At 39.4% G+C, this 23,961-nt stretch overlaps 1 protein-coding gene across 2 annotated transcripts; it reads left to right on the top strand.

The window, feature by feature from the left end:
* The first annotated feature begins 555 nt into the window (after positions 1-555).
* On the top strand, positions 556-23,084 carry ap2b1 (adaptor related protein complex 2 subunit beta 1). Of its 2 annotated transcripts, XM_041800809.1 has the most exons (22): positions 556-654; positions 4,865-4,919; positions 5,088-5,193; positions 5,746-5,881; positions 6,234-6,479; positions 7,416-7,606; positions 8,047-8,268; positions 8,574-8,694; positions 9,046-9,141; positions 9,433-9,548; positions 9,735-9,900; positions 10,049-10,147; positions 10,463-10,722; positions 10,839-11,031; positions 13,435-13,476; positions 13,915-14,067; positions 15,214-15,359; positions 15,883-16,012; positions 16,209-16,293; positions 16,589-16,675; positions 18,164-18,318; positions 20,449-23,084. In XM_041800809.1, exons 2-22 carry the CDS (start codon positions 4,883-4,885, stop codon positions 20,521-20,523), a joined length of 2,862 nt encoding a protein of 953 aa, XP_041656743.1. In that variant the 5' UTR covers positions 556-654; positions 4,865-4,882; the 3' UTR covers positions 20,524-23,084. The 2 variants fall into 2 exon arrangements, with proteins under 2 accessions (XP_041656743.1, XP_041656744.1); XM_041800810.1 differs by lacking the exon at positions 13,435-13,476.
* The last annotated feature ends 877 nt before the right edge of the window (positions 23,085-23,961 follow it).

The raw sequence follows: 23,961 nt of genomic DNA, 5'->3' as shown, positions 1-23,961 counted from the left end.
CTTCCACAGTTGGTAGATAGTTCATAGCTATATATAGTGGTCATATCCAGGCAAAGAGGACTAAATAGGCACTTGATATTTCTAGTTTTCACTGACATTCAGGAAATCATTCTGACATCCTAGGCAAGACTTTCCTCTCGTGTTGCATTTAAAACTTCAGGAAATTGTACCACTATTCAGGCAGTCACGCCTGACATTCTTTGTATTTGAAAAGGAATCACATTTGCAATTTGAACCGTTGATGTGTAGTCATTTTATTTACCAATGAACCTTTATGACATTAAATGAAATTAATACGTCCACATCACCCTCATGCAGTTTATTACGGGTGGTGTCTTTGCCCCGTGACCTTGCTGTGCCCTGTCGTTTTGGTAGATGAATTGTCCTAATACAGCTTTCCGCAGATCTCAGCTAAATAAGGACAAACTAAAGCCTAAAGAATAAAAAAAAAGCTGCACATACATGTTTATTGCATTAAATTCAACGTCCTTTGAATGCAAATTTTCTAATCTCAAGAGGGAAGTTTTCCAGTTTCCTGCTGCAATGAACGCACCATTTCGATCCAGATTCTCCATCTTTCTCCAACCAGGCGAGGGACCAACCTGCGTCTAGCTCCCACTGTAGATATTTTCCCGCTGACACACACTCCAAAAGGTATCTGAGATATTTTACTTTCCAGAAACGTGAATTGCATTATTGTAATGTTTTAGATTTCGTATAGATCGGTCCGTTTGCCAGCTCATCATATACCGAACATAACATACATCCTGTCGGCAGCGATGGAAACTGGGCCGCTGAGCTCTCATCTGTTTTGATGCCAGATTTAATGCTTTAGGATTGTAACTCACTACTCCAACTGGTAACGGTTAATTATGCTGGGAACCTCTTTGGTAGTTGGAATCGTAAGAGTGTTTTTGCGTCACTAGCTAGTTTACGTCTCCTCTTTAGGAGTGACATTAGCATTAGCGGCATTCATTTAACTGGTGCATTATACGTTAGCATCGAGCGGCTAACAATGTTAGCAAAGTGAAACTGCTGTGCTGCTTACTATTGCTTATTAAAGGTCAACTGTTATCACGGCCAGCCCAACAGAAGACAAGTAATCACCCTCTCAGTCTAAAATTAGCCATTACTTTGGGAGGTACGCTATGAGCATTCAACGACATAATGGTAACAGCCATGCTAGCTTAACGTTAATATTACTCCAGTCTTATGTACTATGAGTTACTTGACGTTAAATTAACATTGGTTCATCAACGGCTAGCTTTTAACTAAGACCTGCTGTTATATGTAGTTAACCCTAGTTTCATATGTGACATTTCTTAGTGGAATCCCTCAAATGACGCAAAATACCACAGATTTAAACAACTAGAAAACTCACTGGACTTTATAGTGGTGTCACGATACCAGAAATTTGGAGAAATCTAGTATTGATACTTGTTTCAATACCGTGTCAAAAGGAATAGAAGTCTGAGGCCCAATATATCAAAACTTTTTACGTATTAAAAGCTTCAAGCAAGCTAAACACTGTCGAAATAACACAAATACAGTGGCCTTTTCATATGAACATTTCTGATATAGTTCAATTAAAGCAATGTGTAGGAATGTGTTTACAATTTGCAGTGGATTTATCCCTCTCAATACTTGTCTCATGAAATATGTTGTAATTTTAAATCTTAGATACTATAGATTACTGAAATGATAAAGATATGTTGTTTAAAAGTATATTGTATATAAAGTAATGAAGTATTGAAAACTTTGACAATGCTTTTTGGTTTCAAAATGAAGTATCAGTTTTTCTTTACTTTAAAGAACAGCTGCAATTGACCTTGTAGAGAACAAAATGAGTAAATACACACAAGATCATGTTGGGAACAACTACATGACCAACATTTATGAGAGAACCTGAACATGTCACCCATAGGTGATCAGTGAATATGCTTTTTATAAACCATGGACATGTATCTGCTTATTCAAGGTTTTGTGGAATTGATGTTGGATTATTAAGCAAGAGATATACTATACATGCAGCTGGACTCCTTTGTGACATCTTTTTAATGTATTTTGGTTGCTATTTGCGAGACTGTGTCTAATGCTGATATGGGAACAGCAGCTGGGCTTTTATGGGCACCTGGTGACTTTCCCAGGCCTGATCCAGCTCACTGAACACTTGGTGCCCAGGACTGGGCTGGTCCAGATGTCGGGGGCAATCGTTGAGGGGTCAGCTGGGAGGATATCTGTGGAGATGGGACATGGGCGTGGCACAGGCACAGAGGTTGGCCATCAGGCCAGAGCAGTACCTGACCAAGGTTGATGTGGCAAAGTGCCAAACTGGCATATGCTCCCATACCTGACCTGAACTGATATACTTGCTTCTAACTATGTGGGTGCATCATGGCTGCTATGTTCCCTGCATCAGTTCGATGTGTTGGCTGTGCATGTCCTCAAAAATGAACACAACACAGATGTGTGTGCTTATAAGATGCAGGTATGCTTACAAGAGCGCTCATGACACAGCTGGACACATACTGTAGGCAAACGAAAGGTGACACTGGTGCTGCATGATTACTCTAGTTGTAATGGCACTTGCAGGCTGTCAGGCTGTGCAATTAGAAAATCACATTAAAGGACTCAATTAATTTTGTATTTATTAGTACTTGAAAAGTTTAAAAAGGAACCTTTGCATCTGCCCTTTGTAGAGTTACCCCTTATTTATAAAAAGGGAAAAACTTTTGGACAGTAATAGTTATTTTGAAAGCAGTACTGTAAATACTTAAGGTGCTGTATTTTTTATGCCACTTAATATTTATGTTTTGAGTTAAAAAAAATACACTCTACAAAACTATCACTATTTTCTGCTTTTGTTTTTGATAACCAGGCAGGTAGCCTCATGATACCATTTATGTATGTTATCACAGCTGCAGTCACACATTATTACCAAATCATGCAGCAGCAGCACTAGGTGACACAACAAGATCATCTCTGGCCTTACCCCCATTCAGGCACAAAAATGTCATTGTGGTGTGGACTGGATATTTGGAGATGAAGCTGGGCTTTTCAGTTTATTCTGATGTTTGATGAGGTTGAGATCACAACTTGTGCAAGTTCAGTCTCCAACAGTTTTTTTTAATGAATATTGGTTTTTCCAGCAAAGTGTCTTATTTAAAAGCTTTTAAAGTTTTTAGGGGTGTTGGTCTTTATCAGATCTGACTACTTGGAAGAGGCAGGAAACATGGGGAGAGAGAGTTGGGGGTGTTATGCACCAAACTGTCAGAACCCAGAGCTGAACTTGCGACTACTGCAATGAGAATTTCAGCCTACGTGAACGGGGATGCCTTTTCTCCTGACTCACTGTGTATATAATCAGTGTATAATTTTCATATTGACAGTTTGAATGAAACCAAATCCCCCGTAAAATATCAATTTTATGCTGCTTTTTCATGCTAATGCTCATCAGTCTGGGGACACTGTGCCTTTTACCACTCCCACTATTAACTCATGTGAACCATGTCATCATACTGCAGATAAACATCGCTGACACTGCTTACTAAGGCAGTTTGGAACTTGTCAGAGTGTTGCAACCACAGTTTGAAATAATTTGTAATGCACACATTGGCTGGGTTCTGCAAGCTATTGTTTCCTACCAAATAACAGACAGAGTAGTTGTTACTCCCAGTCCAACAGATTGTATGTGGGGACAGAGGTCATTTTTTCAAAACACCCTGTGGCATTTCCACATTTAAAAATCACAGAGCTTTTCGGTTTTAACCTAGTCTACCATGATGTTTGTCAGTGAGTGTTGACTACTCTACGTTTTCAGTTTAATCTGCTAATGAAATAGTATGTCCATGTTCTTTTGTCTAGGAATGCACAATATTATAGGGATGATATTAGTATCGGCAGTTAAGTAATTACTGCATGGGCGGATATTCAGATTTCTGCTGATACTTAGAAAAATCTTTTGTCTGTAAGTATTGGCCTGTATTTGCTGTAAATATCGTCAGTATGTGTGAATAAGTCTGGAGTTTGGCCAGACCAACAGACCTGTCTGCTGAAGTCGCTCTCTATGTTCATCCTCACTCCTTAAATTTTGAAGATTTTTAAAAACTGTAGGGGCCACGTTTTAGTTTTTATTGCATAGTTTAATTTTACAGAATGAATGTAAATTTTGTTTGCACCCTCCTCAGATGGTGAAGGTGTTTGCCTGTTACTATATGTGGCTGATGCACAGTGAGGAAGACTGGTCATGGTGCAAAATGTCAATGTCCACAGGCCTTAGATGGCTGCAGTGCTTTATTACATTAAGAAACCTGAACAAATGGATATTTGCTTTTCATTAATTTAACTTTCTTATTTTTGCAATGAACAACAAACAACTTGGAAGCTGCTCTCTCTGGATTTATGTTTTTGGAAGTCTGTGTGCGATGAAGCTGTTCCCGTACTACCTGTAGTGAAAAAGAATTGAAATTAAGAGTGGGGAGAGGTTACAGGACAAACCTGATACTTTTTAAGTTTTTGCCACTGCAAGGACTGAAGTTAGTTTCTTCCTAAATCCTTAAGCTTCAAGACTAATTTCAAGGACTGACCGTTCATGTCTGAAATACATATTTAGATATTTAGATACCTTTTAGCTAGCTAATGATGTTAGTGACATTAAATGTGAAGTGCAGGAAATAACAATTCTATACATGGTTTAGTCATCAGTTATTTTCACTCACCAGATCAAGCAGTGTAGGATGGGCAACAAAAGTGCACTGAATTAAGAATTCTCAATGTAGGAGAAATATGAACCAGATAATGGTTAAAGAGCAGCATTGCTGCAGATTTTACTCATGTCATAATGCTTTGTTTCTCCTGTGTACAGGCGTAAAGGACCACAATCATGACGGACTCCAAATATTTTACAACAAACAAAAAAGGTGAGCAGGAAGGAACAGGGTCAGCTGACAGTTATTTTCTGTACCTCTGCATAAATCCTTAAAAATTCTGCTTCAACAAATTCAAGTGGCTTCAAGTTTTGCCAGATTATCATCTTTCACTGTTTTCATTTGTGCCGCTGTCAACACTCTGTTCAATCTATTCTGCAGGGGAGATCTTTGAACTGAAGGCAGAGCTGAACAATGAGAAGAAGGAGAAGAGGAAAGAGGCAGTGAAGAAGGTCATTGCTGCAATGACAGTTGGCAAAGATGTCAGGTAATACCTGCAGACTCAGGCTCTTGACATTAACCAGGCAGTTAAAGTAGTAGTAGTATCTTAAACCAACAGAGGTGTGCCCATATCATGTTTCTACATGCAGTTCCTCACTCCCTCACTGTCAGCATACTCATACCACTTGCTTTAGGCAAATACGGAAAAATAAGGGTTTTTAACATTAAGTTGTTGGGGGACGACAAGCTTTTGTGTCTGCAAGCAACGACCATGTGCCAAAACGTCAGGGGTCCTTAAAAACTTAAAGTAAACACAGAGAGGGAGGGGAATAGGAATGTGAGGAATGCAGGAACAGCGATTTTGGAGTTTCAAGCTCTTCTGACCTTTAACATCTGGCCAATAGCTTCATAAATCAGGTATCAAATTGGAAAAAAATGTTCTTATCAGGAGGTTATTCAGACTGAACAACACCTCTGATTAGAAATCATGATCTCCTATAGGCTGACATTTTTGATGAGTTGTGCCATGAAGATTAAAGAAAGCTCTGTTAGATTTTGTACTCTAGAGTCTGACTGAGACCTCGCTCTGTGCTGCCAGTTCTTTGTTCCCAGATGTGGTGAACTGCATGCAGACGGACAACTTGGAGCTGAAGAAGTTGGTCTACCTCTATTTGATGAACTACGCCAAGAGCCAGCCGGACATGGCCATCATGGCTGTCAACAGCTTTGTCAAGGCAAGGACCCGAATGAAAGTTATTTGTTTTTCAACTTGAAAGAAAAAATACATCTATATGAAAATGGGATGAATCCAAGTCTTTGCACAGGAAAATGGCAAGATTTACTTTTGTTTTATATTATATTTTATTGCAATAGAATATTTGCTGAAGGAGGGTTTTTTTTTTTCAGTTTACCCACAAAGCAAAAGTGTGGTAAATACAATAAGGGCAACAATTGTGGATCATTAATCAGCTAAAAAATATGTTTAATTCAGTCTTAGATATTAAAATTTATCAATTTTAAAATCTTGGTTGAGGTGGGACGTATCCTGATGAATTTGTAACACTCCCATTTTGTCTTTCCCTGCAGGACTGTGAGGATCCCAACCCTCTGATCCGAGCTTTAGCTGTCCGTACCATGGGCTGCATCCGAGTGGACAAAATCACTGAGTACCTGTGTGAGCCGCTGAGAAAGTGTTTGAAGGATGAGGATCCATATGTGAGGAAGACGGCAGCTGTCTGTGTGGCTAAACTTCACGACATCAACGCCCAGATGGTGGAGGATCAGGGTTTCCTTGACTCTCTGAGAGATCTTATTGCTGACTCAAATCCCATGGTAGGTTTCAGTTCTCCTTTAGTGTTTCATACATGCCAAATAATCATGGAGAAAGAGTTTAAAATTCAACATAACCCAGTGAAAAAGATCAAGCATGAACATATGTACTTATATCTGAATCTGGCATAAGGTATCACAAAATAATCGACAATCAACTGAGTGAAGTAGTTATTGGAAATATGACAATGGATTAATCAAATAATATACTGTATAATCATCTACTGGATTTCCTAACCCTAAACTATTCAATATACACTGGCCTCTAAGAATCAAACAAACAACCCTCTCAGTATACTTAAGGGCAGTGGTTTTCAACTGGTCTGACTTCAGGACCCACCAACACCTTATGTGAAATCATGACCCAAATTTTCCAAAATTTTCAACCACTGACATTAATTCAAATTCAAATGTTGCAGTGTGGACCCTAGATTGAACAAAACATATAACTGAAAAAGATGATCAACAAAACATCGGGAGGACGTGCATACAAACATATCATTTCACTAATTTTTTTACCATGATAATGTAGATTTTGGTTATTTTTATAAAGATCTTAAAAAATGAATACATCGTGGAAAAAACAGCTTTCTTGAAGATATTTCTAAGATAACTGTATGAATAAGTGAAAATCTCAGTAAAACAACTGGATTTTTTTTTATCCTTGTCCAGTAAAACAGGGTGAATTAGAATAAATGGAGCTTATGTACATCCAAGATACGTTTTCTTGGTACTACTTGTGACCCACTGAAAGCAGCTTTGGGACCCACTTTTGGACCCCAAACCACTAGTTGAGAATAACTTCTTTAGGCAACTGTAAAACTTTGAACGTCGGAACTGAATTTATCCTGATACATTCTGGTTAATAAATAAGTTGTTTTTCAATACAACAAAGAGTTTCCTCCCAGGGTCTCACTAAAGAACTCCTCTGTCCTTCAGGTTGTTGCCAATGCCGTTGCTGCCCTGTCTGAGATCAGCGAGTCTCACCCAAACAGCAACCTGCTGGATCTTAATCCTCAGAACATCAACAAACTGCTGACGGCTCTGAACGAGTGCACGGAGTGGGGACAGATCTTCATCCTGGACTGTTTGTCTAACTACAACCCCAAAGACGAGCGTGAGGCCCAAAGGTGCTTATCCCTCTGTGTGAAGTTTGGGCTGTTGGCTTGTTTGATTGACCTGCATAAATGCTTGATTTTAAGAGAGAGAATCACTTATCTCTGCTATCGCTGACACTTTAAAGACATCCTGTGCAGACTGCTAAATTTTGGTAAGTGGGAATGATATCAGTGTTGCTGGGAAGCTGTGAGTGTTTGAGGACTAATATCTTAAAACCAGAAAAAATACTGGCAGAACTGTGTGCATAGTTTAGCTCTATTCAAGGGAAAATAAGAAATAAGTATTTTTTTGTCTTCCACCAAGTTTAGTGATTTTATGACTTAATCATATAGCACAGGTTAAAAGAAGAGCAGTAAAAAAATCCTTGTCAGGATGAGATTCATATTTGATTCAGAATAATGTAAAATGTGACCCCCATTTACTCAAACCTTTGTTTCCTCTCCTTTGAAAGCATCTGTGAGCGTGTCACTCCTCGGCTGTCTCACGCCAACTCAGCTGTGGTGCTGTCAGCTGTCAAGGTGTTGATGAAGTTCTTAGAGCTGCTGCCAAAGGACTCTGACTACTACAACACTTTACTGAAGAAATTATCCCCACCTCTGGTCACCTTACTCTCCGGAGAGCCTGAGGTCCAGTATGTGGCTCTGAGGAACATCAACCTCATTGTCCAGAAAAGGTGTGTGGTCAAGTTCAACTAAATGATAATATAATAAACTTAATATATATAGAGAGAGATTAATAACTTATTTTTAGTGTGGTTCCTTTTTTATGTATCTTTTGCTAAATGAAACTTAAAATTGAGCAAAAAAGATAAAAATAAAGCATTTCATCACTTTAAACATTGTTGTATGTAAATGATATTACAATCTGGTCTGCTTTAATATGACTGAGGGTGCTTCATGTTATTTTTCCTGTCAAACTACGGGTGTTTGCAAAGACTTTCTCCTGCTTTTTGTGACTGTTTGAATGTTTTATGTGCAGGCCAGAGATTCTGAAGCAGGAAATTAAGGTTTTCTTTGTTAAGTACAACGACCCGATCTATGTGAAACTGGAGAAACTGGACATCATGATCCGCTTGGCTTCTCAAGCCAACATTGCTCAGGTACCTTAAACACAACAGGCAAACCTTGTAAGGAGGAAAACTGTGCTACTGGCAGTAATAATCATGATTTATTGTATCAAAAAATTTGTCTTTATATGTGTATTGATAGTGTTTTGAGAGAGAGTGAATGTAATTTCAGAGCTCTTAAAACAAATTGGAGGGTCACCATCAGGTCCTTAGTTTATGTGCAGCTAAACAACCAGTATTGAAATAGAAAAGAGTGTTAATTGCCCAGAAGTGATAACAAAGCATTAAACAAATCTTTATTTTGATAAAAACATATAAGCTGGAGTAAATTAGTAAAACTGAAATGAAATCTTGAAAGAAAATGCTTTTTCCTTTCACCATTAGGTGCTTGCTGAACTGAAAGAATATGCAACAGAAGTGGATGTTGACTTTGTGCGTAAGGCTGTACGAGCTATTGGACGCTGTGCCATCAAAGTGGAGGTGAGAAATGCAATCATAGCTGATTTTTACAGCGCAGTGTCTGTGTTCAGCAAAGCAGAGGAAATCTAATTAACTCCAGAACATTTTAACTCACGCTGTAGCATTTATATGACGTAGTGAACAATTGTTCACTCTCAGTCCTGAAAGATTTCACCTCCAGCTAGAGAGGGAAAACAGTTCTCATACATAGTTTATAATGTAACAGCACTTCATGAACTAGCAGTGTTGTGATTTATTATGACCTTATAATAAGTATTTCTGAATTGGATCCTCTCTTCTGTTCCTCTTCAGCAATCAGCTGAGCGCTGTGTCAGCACCCTGCTGGACCTGATCCAGACTAAGGTTAACTACGTTGTTCAGGAGGCCATTGTTGTCATCAGGGACATCTTCCGCAAGTACCCCAACAAGTATGTTGAACCAATGACATCTAATCCCTCTGTCCTGGAAACACAATTTGTTTCTATAGATAATCTAGAGCAGCTTCATTGTTTGATAGCTTGTAAATCATTCCTTGCAGTCTTACATGCAAGAGGGTTTCATTTATCATTTCAGTTTTTGCTTTGATTCATTCTGACCACTGAGATGTCCTTCAGGTATGAGAGCATCATTGCCACTCTCTGTGAGAATCTGGACTCCCTGGATGAGCCTGATGCTCGTGCTGCCATGATCTGGATCGTTGGCGAGTACGCTGAGAGAATCGACAACGCTGATGAACTGCTCGAAAGTTTCCTCGAAGGCTTCCATGATGAGAGCACTCAGGTGGGTTTATCACAAAAACTCAGTAGAAGAAGGGTTAATACTCTAAACAAACTGTGTATTTCTTTCCCTCACAGTGAGGATGAGAGATTAGACTTTTGTTGTCTCTGTAAAATAAAACAGAGGTCTAAATGTGTGCTTTGACTGACAGGTCCAGCTCACTCTGCTCACTGCCATCGTCAAACTTTTCCTGAAGAAGCCGTCAGAGACTCAGGAGTTGGTGCAGCAGGTCCTCAGCCTGGCCACTCAGGTGACTGGACTAAAGTGTTTTTGATTTACTAACTAACTACACTAAAACCTTTTAAGATTGCAAATGACTAACTTGTGACTAGAAGGTATTTTACTGTAAATACTAAGACTAAACTTAAAATAGTTGCCAAAACAACACTGCTTAGTTGGCTAGTCTGATGTTAAAATGCCCAGTTTGACCAGTTAATTATAGAGAGGCGAGAATAATCAGTCATTTAGTCGGTACCAGAATTATTGGTGATCGTCATTTCTGCGTGTAGCTAATGGCTTATATCCCTAATTGAGAGTTTACATGTTGAACTGTGCCCCTCTACAGGACTCTGACAACCCTGACCTGCGTGATAGAGGCTACATTTATTGGCGTCTGCTGTCCACTGATCCTGTGACAGCCAAGGAGGTGGTCCTGTCAGAGAAGCCCCTGATCTCAGAGGAGACAGACCTGATTGAGCCCACCCTGCTGGATGAACTCATCTGCCACATTGGCTCTCTGGCCTCTGTCTATCACAAACCTCCCAGCGCCTTCGTGGAGGGCAGCCATGGGATCCACAGGAAACACCTTCCTGTTCAGCACAGCAGGTAGGACACACAAACACCAAACATTGTGTAAGCTTTAGATTCCCCGTCATCTTTGTTAATATAAATCCGGCCACATTTGGCTTTGTTACAATATTCTTTCTTTTCTCCTTTAACAGCATTGATACTGGTGAGAGCCCAGTGAGTGGCGGGCCAGCAGCTGCCATTGATCAGCCACATGTGATCCCCAGCCAAGGTGACTTGCTGGGGGACCTCCTGAACCTGGACCTTGGCCCTCCAGTCAATGTGCCCCAGGTTTCCTCTATGCAGATGGGTGCAGTGGATCTCCTGGGAGGAGGCCTGGACAGTTTGGTGAGCATGATCAAACACCAGTGCACACACAGGTTAATTTCCCCTCACAGTGGACGCGTATGCTTAACTTGATTGAGACCTCAACCTTCGTACCAGTGGGACTGAAAAGTGTTGTGGTGTGTCTGTGCGGTGGAGGGGTCATTAATGTCCATAAATGCCATGACTTTGAAAACAAAAACAGTAGAGAATAACAGGGCAATAGTTTAGCTGGTTCTTAGTCTGCAGCTTGTTGTCACAGCAAGAAGATATTTTTTGTTACAGAGATGGTAGCAAGCAGCTAGACAAAAAACTACTGAAGAGTAAAGGAGAGTTTGGAGCGTTAAATAGCTGTATAAAGCTGATGGTGAGAGGAGTTTGATTCCCATGTTCGAGTGAGAGCCTAATAGCTGCTTCTGATCCATTGGATATAAGTCAAACATGTTGCCTCTCTGGCAGTGTCAACGACATTCACAAAGTCATACATTTATTGAAGTAGAATTCATGGTAGAGATGTTGTTGGTGTACATTACATTACACAGATGTGTCTAATGAAGTGGTGAGTGAGTGTATTTACAAATGATGAATTTATTAGCCTCTGTAGATAATAGGTAAGTGGATAAGCACTGTCATAAAAGTCACAGGTAAAACCTGGTTTTGAGATGCGCCTTTCTGATGTCCTCTAGACATGCATTTACATTTTCTCTTCTCTATCTTTCTGAACCGTGAAGCCATCATAAATCAAACTCCAACTAGAAACTGATTTGCTCAGGTCTCATCTGGCAGCATGTGGCTGCCTGAGTGAGCGTAATATGACTGAGATATTGCACAGTCTCATTAATTGTGACGTTACTAACTTGGCTAAAGTTTATAGCTAGCTAAGTTAAGCTTGGTTACTCTAACTTTACCTAACATAAACAGATAAGTGTGACCAACACAATGAGGCACATGGACCAGCAGGCTGAACTGAAACAGGAAACTGTTAATTTCACATTTTACTATGGAGTATGAAAGGAGTCAAAGCGCCCTCTACTGGATAAATGATTGAACACAGACATGTCTAAGTAAAAACAAGTCCTACAAATCCTCCCTGCACTTTATTAGTGAAAATACAAGTATTAACACCAGCGTCTATCTGCCAACTTTTGGCTGATTAGCAGTTATTTTTATATGCTATAATCGGCCGATTAAATTGGTTGGCCAATTCATCAGTCTGGCTCTAGATGGAATCCCACTCATGGTGCTCCTTGTGATTATATTTCCCAGCCAGTGGTGGGCAGTGCCTTGTCATCACATTTTAATATAGTTGATAGCAAAAAAGTACAAGGTATCATGCAGAATCCCTGCTGCTTGTGTCTTAGCCAGGACATTCTTGAAAAATACATTGATTTTTAATCCCAGCAGGGTTTTTTTCCTGGTTAAATAAAGGTTGAATAAAAGAAAGATAGAAAATAAATAAATAAAAAAACAAGTAGAATTGAGATAATACCAAAAAGTAGGAAAGCTCCCTTTTTATAACAGCTGCATACAGCAAAAAATAAATAAATAAACTGGAGGTGTACTTTAACAGAATTTCCATCCATTTACTTTTAAAAATTTTGAAGTCTCTCACTGTAGCTAAGGGTAGAGCGGGAAAAAAGCAGTCTGAGATGCATCAGAACAACACGAAAATATGATACCAGCCTCATTCTTAAATCTCATAATTGGGTTAACTGACATTGTGTCTCATTTTCCAACTGGAAGTCTGTTATCTGCACCCATCAGAGAGGTTTATTTATTAGTATGAGGATGATTTATGGTGATCAGAAGTGTCCAGGATTTTATAACAGTGTGAAAACAAAAGTGAATGTTGCACCTTTATACTGAGGATCTTCTTTGGTCATAAAGGCTTGATGGGCATGTATTGGTAAATTTCTTATGAATATCAAATAATTGCTGCACATTTTTTCCTAAATTGTTTGTCTGTATCAGCATTTGTAGTAATGGTAGTTAAATATTCCACTTGTTTTTAATCTTTGCTGTTTTCAATTTGTTTCATACAGTACTCATAAACTGCAAAGTTATTTCTCTTATGTCATTGCTGTTTTGATATATTGAAAACTTTCAGTACATGTACACATTATCGAGTAAATTTCCCTTCATACAGATGTGTAAAAACCAGTTTTCTTCAGCTGTTTGTGGTTGCTTTCCCACTTCTTCAAGCCGCTGGGATAACTGGACTTCTTGATAACCTTCTTGCAGATTTATGAGGTTTTATTGTTTAATGTCTAACTTAACATTCAAAGCTGCTATTTCCACAGAAAGTGAGGGTTCCTCTTGATGGGTTGCGGTTGCTAAGAAAGTCTCTGTCTCTGTCTTTGTTTGTGTGTTTGGTCTGTCTGTGATGTTTTGGATGCTGTCTTTGGGGGCCTCTCTTCTCTCCTGTAGCTGGGGGGAGACCTGGGCGGAGGTGTTGGGGGAAGTCCAGCAGTAAGTCCAGCCCTTCTGTTTGGTGGTCTGCCTGTCTGCATGCTGTATGCTTATTTGATTTAACCCATCACATACTCAAAAGTCTTTGTGTTTCTTAAGTTTTTAAACCTGGCTTGTTTTCACTCATACAACTTTAGATAGAAGACCTAACTTTAACTAGAATCTGAATGACTATGTGCTCATTAAAGCTTGTAGGTAAATGATTTTATACACTAAACCACAGAAATGACTCGCCTCACATTTCAGCTTCTTAACACGCTTTCTCACTAATGCTGCTTTAGTTCAGACGTGTTTTCTCTTCATCACTCAGGTGTTTCTGTCTCTTCCTTTGGCATGACTTCAAAATGTGTGTGAGAATCTGTAGATGTATAAGATTTCTGAAGTTCTCCACAATTCTGGTGAGTTATTTTGTGTGTTTTTCTGTCGTGATTGCTCAAGGTGGGACAGAACTTCATTCCTTCATCTGTACCAAGTACATTTGCTCCATCACCTACACCAGCACCTCCAGCTGTCAGCAGCGGCCTCAACGACTTGTTTGAGCTCTCTTCAGGCATGGCCATCACCACTGGAGGCTACGCTGCTGCAAAAGCAGTGAGTTCACTTAACTTTAGTCTCAACAAGTAGGATGTAATTCAGTAGATATTGTAGAGCATGTCATCAATACCAGTGACACCAGCAGGATCACGTTTCAGTATATGCAAAATATTATTCTAACATGTGTACGACTCCTAAATTCCTACATACACATGCACAATCACATGACCGAGTGCACTAATGCTGCATATACAGCATATCTATGAGTAAGGAAACAGTGTGTTTGGAAGAGGAGAAGTTTTCGGAGGAAGTGTTAGAGTTTATGCTTGAAAAGACAAAATGACAAGGCATAGCAGCCTGGCGGTTAAACTACATGTGGTTAAAAAGGGAAATGAGCAGGGTTTGGTATCACAGCTGAGGGGTAAATACAGTATACTATAAGGAATATCGCATACACTCCTTCTACAAAACAATCAGGGTTTGTGGAAGCACTCCTCTTGAACGTAGCACCTGTTTTGTGAGTGTGAGTCAGCTTCGTCTGTAGCAGCTGCACAGACATGCTTGCCATTGAGTCACCTTTGGAGTGTGACTGCTTGCACTGCAGATGGAGAGTTACGCATGAGGGAGGAACACCAGGTATACAAAATGAAGTGATCGGGTGAACTCTATAGGTTTTGAGGGGCGAGTTCAGAGCAAGTCTCAAGTAGCATGTGATCAATAGTCTAGGGCTGGTCAGAAAAAGGAGTAGGTCTGTATTTACAGATGTCTCTCTGATATGCACGATATCTTAGTTACCCACGCCTATGAAATCGGCAGGGGGTTATGTAAAGGGGTCCGTATCTTTGTTTGTTCGTTTGTTCATTTGTTTGTTTGTATGTGTACAAGATAACTCGAGAACGGAAAGTCGTATCTTCACCAAACGTTCAGGGAATATTGGGATAGTGACAGGGAAGAATCAATTACATTTTGGTGATGATCTGCGCCCACACTCAGTTTTTCTCAGACTTTGAAATTTTGAACACCATAGTGATTAATGGGAGCGTGAGTTCCTCGGTGGCGCTGTTTAGGTGTGGGTCTGCCGCCTCAGACGGCCATTCTAGTTAGAAAATGAGAATCTATCATAATCAGAGAATTGTCCTATCAACAGTCCTACTCATGAGTGTTCACTATATAAATTAAAAACATTGGTGCTCTTTTTCACAGGTGTGGCTGCCTGCTGTTAAAGCCAAGGGACTGGAAATCTCTGGCACTTTCTCTCGTCGTCAGGGCCACATGTACATGGACATGACCTTCACCAACAAGGCTCTGCAACACATGACCGACTTTGCTATTCAGTTTAACAAGAACAGGTCAGTAAAATATGTCAGTAAAGGTTACAGTAGGGTACAATACTGGAAACACTGCATATTCTTTGAGGCTGATTTAACGTTAGGCATAATTGTGTCATACCATGCCTGAGCATGATTGCTCCCCTCTCCAGTCTTCTGTTATCATCATTCTTTGCCTGAGCAGAATTGCTCAAGTTCACTGTTTGACACCAGGGGTGAAACAGTTTTTTGATGTTGCTGACTAAAATTTATTTCAGACAGATTTCGCTAAGCCTTTCCCTAAAACATCCACTGTCCTATCCTTTTTAACTCTGCTTGCTGATGGGTACCCTGCACTCGAGTGTGATGGATCATGCTTGAGTTGTGCCAAAGGCCACCTCTTCAAGTATAAATGTGTTTGCACTGATCAAATGAACCAGACTTTGGCATCAAGTGCCTGATCCAGGCCCAGATCCTCTGGTGTTAGACTGTCCTAAATAGTAGCTTCACTGTGTTGGACTTCTTTATACCTTATTGACCAAAATTATTTTAATTTTTTTTGTAGTTTTGGGGTGATTCCTACCAGTCCTTTGCCCATTCACACTCCTCTGATGCCCAGCCAGAGTATCGACATCTCTTTGCCTCTCAACACAATTGGACCAGTAATGAAGATGGATCCACTCAATAATCTGCAGGTACAGAAGCTCAAAAATATTAACAGCTGATGGCGCAAATTGGACAGAAATTTAGATTTAAAAAAACTGCTGTTGAGTTTACCCATGTAAGGTAACTTCTTCAAGCAGTTTAATAAAACCAAGCAGGTGCACAAAGAAAACGGTGTCTGAATGTCTAAAGTCAAATCCATGCTTTCCTCTGTTTTCTTAACCTAAGGTGGCTGTGAAGAACAGCATTGATGTCTTCTACTTCAGCGTACTCATCCCTCTCAATGTATTCTTTGTTGAAGATGGAAAAATGGGTATGAATTTTACTCAGATTTAAAGAACAGAATCACATCAGTATTCACACAAACCTTATCACACATGGCATAAATGGGGATTGAAATTTTTCAGAGTGCTGTTCACTATATTTTAAAAATGTTTAATTGTACAGTTCTCACTAAACAGAAGTCATGGGTTATAATATTTTCTTAAAACAGAGTAACAATTACACAATTCAGTTCACTGAGATGAGGTTTTGCAGAGAGGTGATTAAAGACAAGCCAGATTTTTTGCCTCCAAATCCTGATTGTTGTGTTTTATTTTTATTTTCAGAGCGACAGGTGTTCCTGGCAACCTGGAAAGACATTCCAAATGAGAACGAGCTGCAGTATCAAATAAAGGAGTGTCACCTAAATGCAGGTAGGTTTGGGAATTAAACTGTCCCCTGCTATTATAAGATTTTTTGTGTCCTTTTCTTTCAAAGCAGTCAAGAAAATGTCTCTTGAGCCGGGCATACACTGTATACATTTCACCATTTCATGACTCACTTGGAAGTCGTGTCGGCTTTTAGTTGGATCGAGCGTTGTTTGACGTGCTGTGTACGGGGAGATCAGATGGCCAGCTGCTCCTGACTGGCCGGATAAATTTCTGACACGTTTGATATTTTGGTCATAAGAATCCAAACACTTCACAGTGAGAGCAGAAACATGAGCAGAATAAACACCTTCGGGGAATTTTTTCCTCTCTGAACTGCTAGACAATGTCCTGCAAAGACAGCACCAGAAATGACTTTCTAATGCCCCCTGCTATAATAAATGGAGTGAACAAGTAGTAAATATTCCTACCTGCAGACCTGCTGCTGACATGTATGGGATAGAGAAAGATAGCGGGAGTGAGAGGATTTGACTAGAAACACTTTATACTCAGTGTGTGAGACGTTTTAAAAAAGAAATTCTGTAGATTTGAGCTGATATGCATCCTGTCTGCAGATGTGAGTTCATAAATCGTGCACGATGGCCATGGTTTGTAAGCGATTCAGTCACACAGTATGGGTTGACATTCTGCCACAACAGATGTAAAGTCAGCATGGATTTACACAGTGTATGCCCAGCTTTACAGAGGAGAAGCGTTAATAACTTTGTGACTATTTTCAAATCCTGTTTTTTTTTAGCTTTAATTTTTCCTTTTCACCTCTTCCATTTGAGAAACATAAAAGCCCTGATGCCTTCTGCCTAGTTTAATTCGTCAAACTAACATGAACAATAGTAAACATTGAGAGTAACATCAGTGCTCTTCTTCAGAGAGCAGTGATCAAAATAAGCTTAAAGACAAATGTAAAACACCTGATTAGTCTTTTTACCAGCCCTAGTTGCTCCTAAAATGTGAATACCCCCCCTCTAGTGGGAGCACACCTCCAAAGACCAGAAAACTTTTACTTGATTTTCTGCAGAGCTGAAAAACCCCCCAGCCTTTATGCCAGCTACAACTCTCCCAAAGCTCTGACAATTTTTCTGTTTTCTTTCTTCATCTGCATGCCTAACTTTGGATACTTCAACACTTCCTCTTTCTCTGTAAAAGGGTGACTTCTCCAACGTGTGCATATTTGTGCCGGTATTACTCTGGCAGCTGACGACACAATTTTTTTCCAGAAGTGTCCCTGTGTTGTAGGAGATGTAGGGTTCAAGACCTGCTGCTAAAACTACCACTATCAGTTCATTAGGAACCTCATAGAGAGATTTAATATTCAGTTCCCTAGTAAACCTTCTCCCAGTAGCCTCTAGTGACATAACTGTATATTTACACTAGTGTCATTAGTTACAGTGACTGCAGCCATTTGAGTGTTTTATCTTTAGTTACTAGATGATAACAAAGTGGGGTGATCTGTTAATCCTGAATCTGATCCTGCAGACACAGTATCAGGGAAGCTGCAGAATAACAACATCTACACCATCGCCAAGAGAAACGTAGAAGGCCAGGACATGCTCTACCAGTCCCTTAAGCTCACCAATGGCATCTGGATCTTGGCTGAGCTCCGCATTCAGCCTGGAAACCCCAACTACACGGTAAAGTATTCAGTGATTTAGTGCAATAGTGGCATGTCCAGGCTTGTACCTGGAAATGTACCTGTATAGAAACAGATCATAGTTTTTCTATGCAAACATTTTATGTTTTGTACCTTTTTAGTCAAACCAGCTTTTATTTATTTATTTTATTAACAGGCTTTATAAAGACAAATGTTTTGACAGGTGAGGTAGAGGAAATCATAAAAGGAATTACAGACAAACTTGCTTTTGCCTGTTCAGGGCTAAAACATTTAATGGTTTCATTGTTTATTCATGGTTTATAAAGTGTGACTAAATAGCTAATTTAATGTTACCTTACCTCTGCAGCGTTCATGTCATCATCCTAAATTGTGTTGTGGATTTATCAACTATTCAAAACAAAATATATACACAAACACTACAATAGATATGTAAGATGTACCCTCTTAAAGAGAAAACAGCAAAGCCCAATGATGATCCAGAAAATTAGTGACATTTTCAGTGCTACTAGCTCCCACTAGAGCACAAAGCTCCCCTCTGCTCTTACTGCACATCAGACTGCGGTGTTGATTGGCTAGAACTTGAGTGACATCTTAGCCAATCAATAGTGTTGTGGGCAGGAAATTAGATGAGGTAGTAGTGTGTGAGGATAGACTAGAGCAACCCATCCGTGTACTTTGCCCAAACGATGCCAGCCCCGTCCCTTTCTAGGGGAACATTCCTTTAAAACAGTCAGTGAGATAGTTTGGGTCATTGGGGATTTAAAAGCTTAAAATATGAAACCTCACAGTAAAACTGTTATTGGGATCAAAAATCTAATGCCCAGTGAGATAAAAAATACAATGGAGGCCATTTATGAGTAATTACTTGCATAGCAACAATATAAAATAAACAAATTTATAGACATACATGAGGGTGTGTTCAGGTTCCATGCCTTATGTGTGTTGGATCTTAACACTTAAATGTGGTTAATAAGTTAGTGAATGTGTGGAAAAGCTGTTAATAGGCAGAGAGACTACAGCTCCTGCTGTCACAGAGCAATTGCTAGCTAAAAGTCATTAAGAACACAGCACCGGTCTAACATTTGCCCACATCACTCCTCTAGTTTTAGCCAAAAGTAGGGCTGGGCAATTGATCGCAAGTTAGATTAAATCGCAATATGGCCTGCAGCAATTTTCAAATCCCAGAAGATGCAGTATTTCTTAAACCTGAAATTTGTGCCAAAATACCAGTTTACAACTTTTTTTGCAGCAGAGATGTTGTGCATTACATATCAGGCAATCATTCAAGTGACATTTTTTTGGAAAAGTTTGCAAAAAATCCTGCTTTCTTCATTTTTGTACATTTTTCTTATTGAATATGAGAATGATATAACAATTGCGACTCCCTTCAATACAAAAATACATATTGGATTTGCAGTACGAGTCAAGATCTGCACAAAAGGTTGTTTGTTGTAAATAACATAAGATGAGGAGCCTCAGAATACTCGCATATCACATATCACCATATTGGGGGGAAAAAGAGGCACCTCCCTTCTTTGACACTCTAGTGTTACTTGAGAGTAACAAAGCATGCCTTAAATTATGCCTTTTTGATTGTTTAATGCACAAAACACAACAAAATGGCTTCTAATCACATTGTTACCATCATTTTCTAACCTACCGCCATTCAGTGTGAGGGTTTGTTTTCCCCCATAGTGAGGCATGGTCTCATTGGAAAGCGGGAAGTGATGATGCACTGTTCTGATCTATAGAGCCAGAGGGGAAGACACATATGCAACAGAGCCATAAAAGCAGACTTGTCAAAATGCACAATATCAGCACGGATACTCAACCAGGCTGATAATCGGTCTATCCCTACTATAAAGAGTGTTCTGATGTCAGAATTAACATTGACATCAGAAGTAACACACCCAGTTACATCCTTGAGTGTGTTCATATTTTAGTTTACATCCCACATTTCAGGTAGTCCTATACAACCTAAAAGCTCTGGTAGTGCATTTAGTAAAATGCATCGTTTATAGGCAAATATATTTACAGGAACTCATGACGCTGCCAGATGAAACAGCAAGTATGTGTCCATCCTTAGGTGGAACAGTTAGACTGATTTCTTTCTGTCCCCCTCATTTGTGTTTTTTATTTCTGTCCACAGCTTTCTCTGAAGTGTCGGGCCCCTGAGGTGTCCCAGTATGTCTACCAGATGTACGACTCTGTGCTGAAGAACTGACCTGCTGTTCAACTTAGCACCTTTGCTTCATCTTGACATCAAATAGCAGTGCTTTATTGTTTTCTGCCATTTGCAGTGACCTGGCAAAACAAAGGAATCCCAACAGTGAAGCTGAATGAAAAAAGTCTGGGGCCATTTTTTGCCCGACTGACGATCTTTAGTCTTCTATCTTGTGCTTTGGTCAAACAGTACAACTGCTGTTGATGTTTCCTTTCTTTTGTCAGATGAACGCACTAACGAATCCCTTTATTAAACTACCCATTTCAATTTTACCTCCCTGTGAAAACATGTCAACCATTCCATCCTTAACTAAACGTCTTAGTGTTGTGAAGATGTGATTGAGTGGAAAACACCACAGTTTCAAAAAGCCATTGTTCTCCCTTTTTGTACTTAGTGCTGCTCTTTTCTTCTGCTTTGATTTTGATACTCTCTTTGCTTCAGCTGACCAAACTGAATAACACCAGTGTTGATTCATTCCTTTTACTGTTTTCTGTGAAGAAACAACAACAACAATAATGTTCAGAAACTAAATTTGATGTTCTAAATTGACAAAGACATTGACACCGTAAGCAAATAATTTCAACAAGACTCCTTGTATTTCATAGGATTGAATAGTATTATTGTGCAAGGAAACATTTCTTTTTTTTCTACAAGTGTGTACAAGATTGCACAGCAACTGAAAAAAAGAAATGTGGGCAGAAATACACCACTATTGTTCTGCAGGTTGCTGCACCAAGATAAAAGCTCTTAAAATTATTGCAGTTTTAGTATTTTTTCTGCTGTGATTTCATGATCAGTCACTCTGACACTGATAAAAGCTTGAAAGAAAAATTCAATTCCAAAACAAGAATGCATTCCAGTTGACCTGAGTGGACAGAGTTCTTTGTAATAACAGTTTACCAAGCAACGGTTAACCCCTTGTTTCCACTTGCATATAGTGTTGGAGGTGAGTCAACCCAAAGTCCGTTCATTCCTATAGGAATCTCTGATGTCATGCCTGAGAAAGACCTCCCTCCTGAAATATTTTCATCTTGAAATGTCTCGAGTACGTTGGAAAAGTCAAACTTTTTTGCTGGATTTCAGAGACAGTATGGCAGTGCGCTAGTTTAGTGAACATGCTGGTAAATTAGTCAGATTAATCACTATGACATGAAAACAGCAAGATTAATCAGTGGATATGAGATGTTGTCAGATCATCTTAGCAGTTTCAAATCTATTTATACTGTTTTGTAGAAAGTTAGAAGGCCAAATCAAACAAAAACAGGTTATTGAAGACACAAATGAACATTTGAATGGATAAACGAGTTAGCTTATCTCAGCTTGTTTGGCTGTTCATGCGTCTCTTAAATAAGGTATATCTCAAAATATTCTACAGTCCAGGCAGGCCAACTTCCTCACTGATTTTTAAACATGTCTAAGTTATTTCCCTTAATACAATCCAAGCCATGGAATGGAAATAAGCAGACCAAAAAAAAAAGAAATCATCCTCCAGCTACGGGTACTTTCTATCAGTCTTTTAAAAAGTTAGTCCTTGCATTAGGATACTATGAGGCATAATCCTTTTATTTAAGGATATATGGACGTCAGTCATGTACACAAGTGGAAACCAGGGGTTACATGAATGAAAGACATAAAAATAAGGATATCCTCCTGGAGAAGTCGCCCTTATTTTCCGCTGAAATATTTGAATTACCTTTGAACCACTACACAAACCACAGCAGCTCGCTCACCAGTGCTTGCACTTTTACAGCACACGTAATTCCTTTTCTAACAGCTCTGTTTAATCAAAGTATGAATTCTTTTATCACCATTCCTATTTATTGTGCATCTACCTCTGTGTATTTCCTTTTACCTTGCTTTATTTGTGCCATAGCTTCACTTCTATAATGTGATTCAAACGTTGTCACCTCTACTTTTGACACCACTCTTCGTCTTATTTTCATTAAACTTACGGCCAGTAAGCCAAACCAATCACAGGACCAAGCACACATGCAAATTAAAAGCCAAGCTTGTGTTTTAGTGCCCCAGTGTCAATATAACCTTCTAATGTTGGCGTGTTCTGTGCTGTAGAACAATAGGGTGTCTGTGCTCTAAAGCCCAGAGCTGCTTCAGTACAGTGTAGACAAGTCATGGTGTTGTTTGAGTAGCAAACTTGATGAAATGTTTTGGTATTACCTTCAAATTTTAAATGCATTGCCTCTATCTAATCAACAGAAAAGGCATATCTGTGTATCATCAGGTGTCATGTTGATGCTATTTTCCTATGTGAAGTTAAAATTAAAATAAATGTACATATGCCTGCATGAGCCCACTGTCAGTTTTAACCCTTCATTTATAATCTAATCTTCATCTTCTGTTCTGGATCTCATGTTTTTTAAAAGAGAATTTTTTCAAGCATTCCCACTAATGAAAGTATTCCCAAATATGTTGCCATCAATACAGAATGTATGGATTCAGCTCTGACATAAAATGAGAAGTCTATCATCATTGCTGTAACCCTGTTGTTAATGATTTGTCACTGTCACAGTACCGCATCTCGTGTCAATAAAATGTCAAACATTGGATGTGTCGATGTGTACAGAACTCTAATAATGAGCAAACAAAGCAGATTTCAAACTTCAATATATTTTAGATTCATCTTATACAAAGCAAAATATTTCAATACTTTTTTGTTTCAATATTGATGATTACAGCTCACAAAAATCTAAATCCACCTTCCCAAAAATTAAAATATCACAAAATACCAGTCCATAAAATGATTGATCATACAGATATGCTGACCTTCTGGAAAATTATGTTCATTTATGCACTCAGTGCCTGCCTGGAGCACCTTTTGCACAAATTACTGCATCCATGTGACGTTGCATGGAGCCAATTAGCCTGTGGCACTGCTGGGGTGTTATGAAGCCCAGGTTGCTTTGATAGCAGCCTTCAGCTCGTCTGTTTTGTTGAGTCTGGTGTCTCTAGTCTTCCTCTTGCCCTTTCCTCAGGGATTCTCTATGGGGTTCAGGTCAGATGAGTTGGCTGGCCAATCAAACACAGTAACACCATGGTGAGCAAATCAGTTTCTGGTAGCCTTGGCTTCACTGTGAGTAGATAGTCCTACTGAAAGTCCAAGTCCTACTGAAAAAGGAAATCAGAATCTCCATAAAGCTCCTCAGCAGATGGATGCATGAAGGACTCTAAAAATTCCTGGTGGATGGCTGACAGTGTTGACTGGACTTGATAAAGCAGAGTGGACCAATCACAGCAGAGGACATGGCACCCCAAACTTTCTCTGACTGTGGAAACCGAAAAAAAAAAAATGGACTTCAAGCACTGAAGTATTCTGTTCATCTCAGATCTTCCTCCAGACTGTGAGAACTTGGGACTATGGGATTTTAAATCAAGCCAGAGATGTTGAGATTTCAAAGAAAAGCACATCCTTCAAGCCAGAGT

Source organism: Cheilinus undulatus, linkage group 12 (genome assembly GCF_018320785.1).
Source record: "Cheilinus undulatus linkage group 12, ASM1832078v1, whole genome shotgun sequence".
Classification (NCBI taxonomy): Eukaryota; Metazoa; Chordata; class Actinopteri; order Labriformes; family Labridae; genus Cheilinus; species Cheilinus undulatus.
The sequence above is the reverse complement of the archived record's forward strand: the minus strand, read 5'-3'. Positions and strand labels throughout refer to the sequence as shown.

Excerpts from the sequence above, each read along its gene's own strand:
- ap2b1 (XM_041800809.1), top strand. The coding sequence starts at position 4,883 with ATGACGGACTCCAAATATTTTACAACAAACAAAAAAG. Across the intron at positions 9,901-10,048 it reads TCCATGATGAGAGCACTCAG|GTCCAGCTCACTCTGCTCAC; the intron begins GTGGGTTTATCA and ends TTTGACTGACAG. Across the intron at positions 13,477-13,914 it reads GTGTTGGGGGAAGTCCAGCA|GTGGGACAGAACTTCATTCC; the intron begins GTAAGTCCAGCC and ends TGATTGCTCAAG.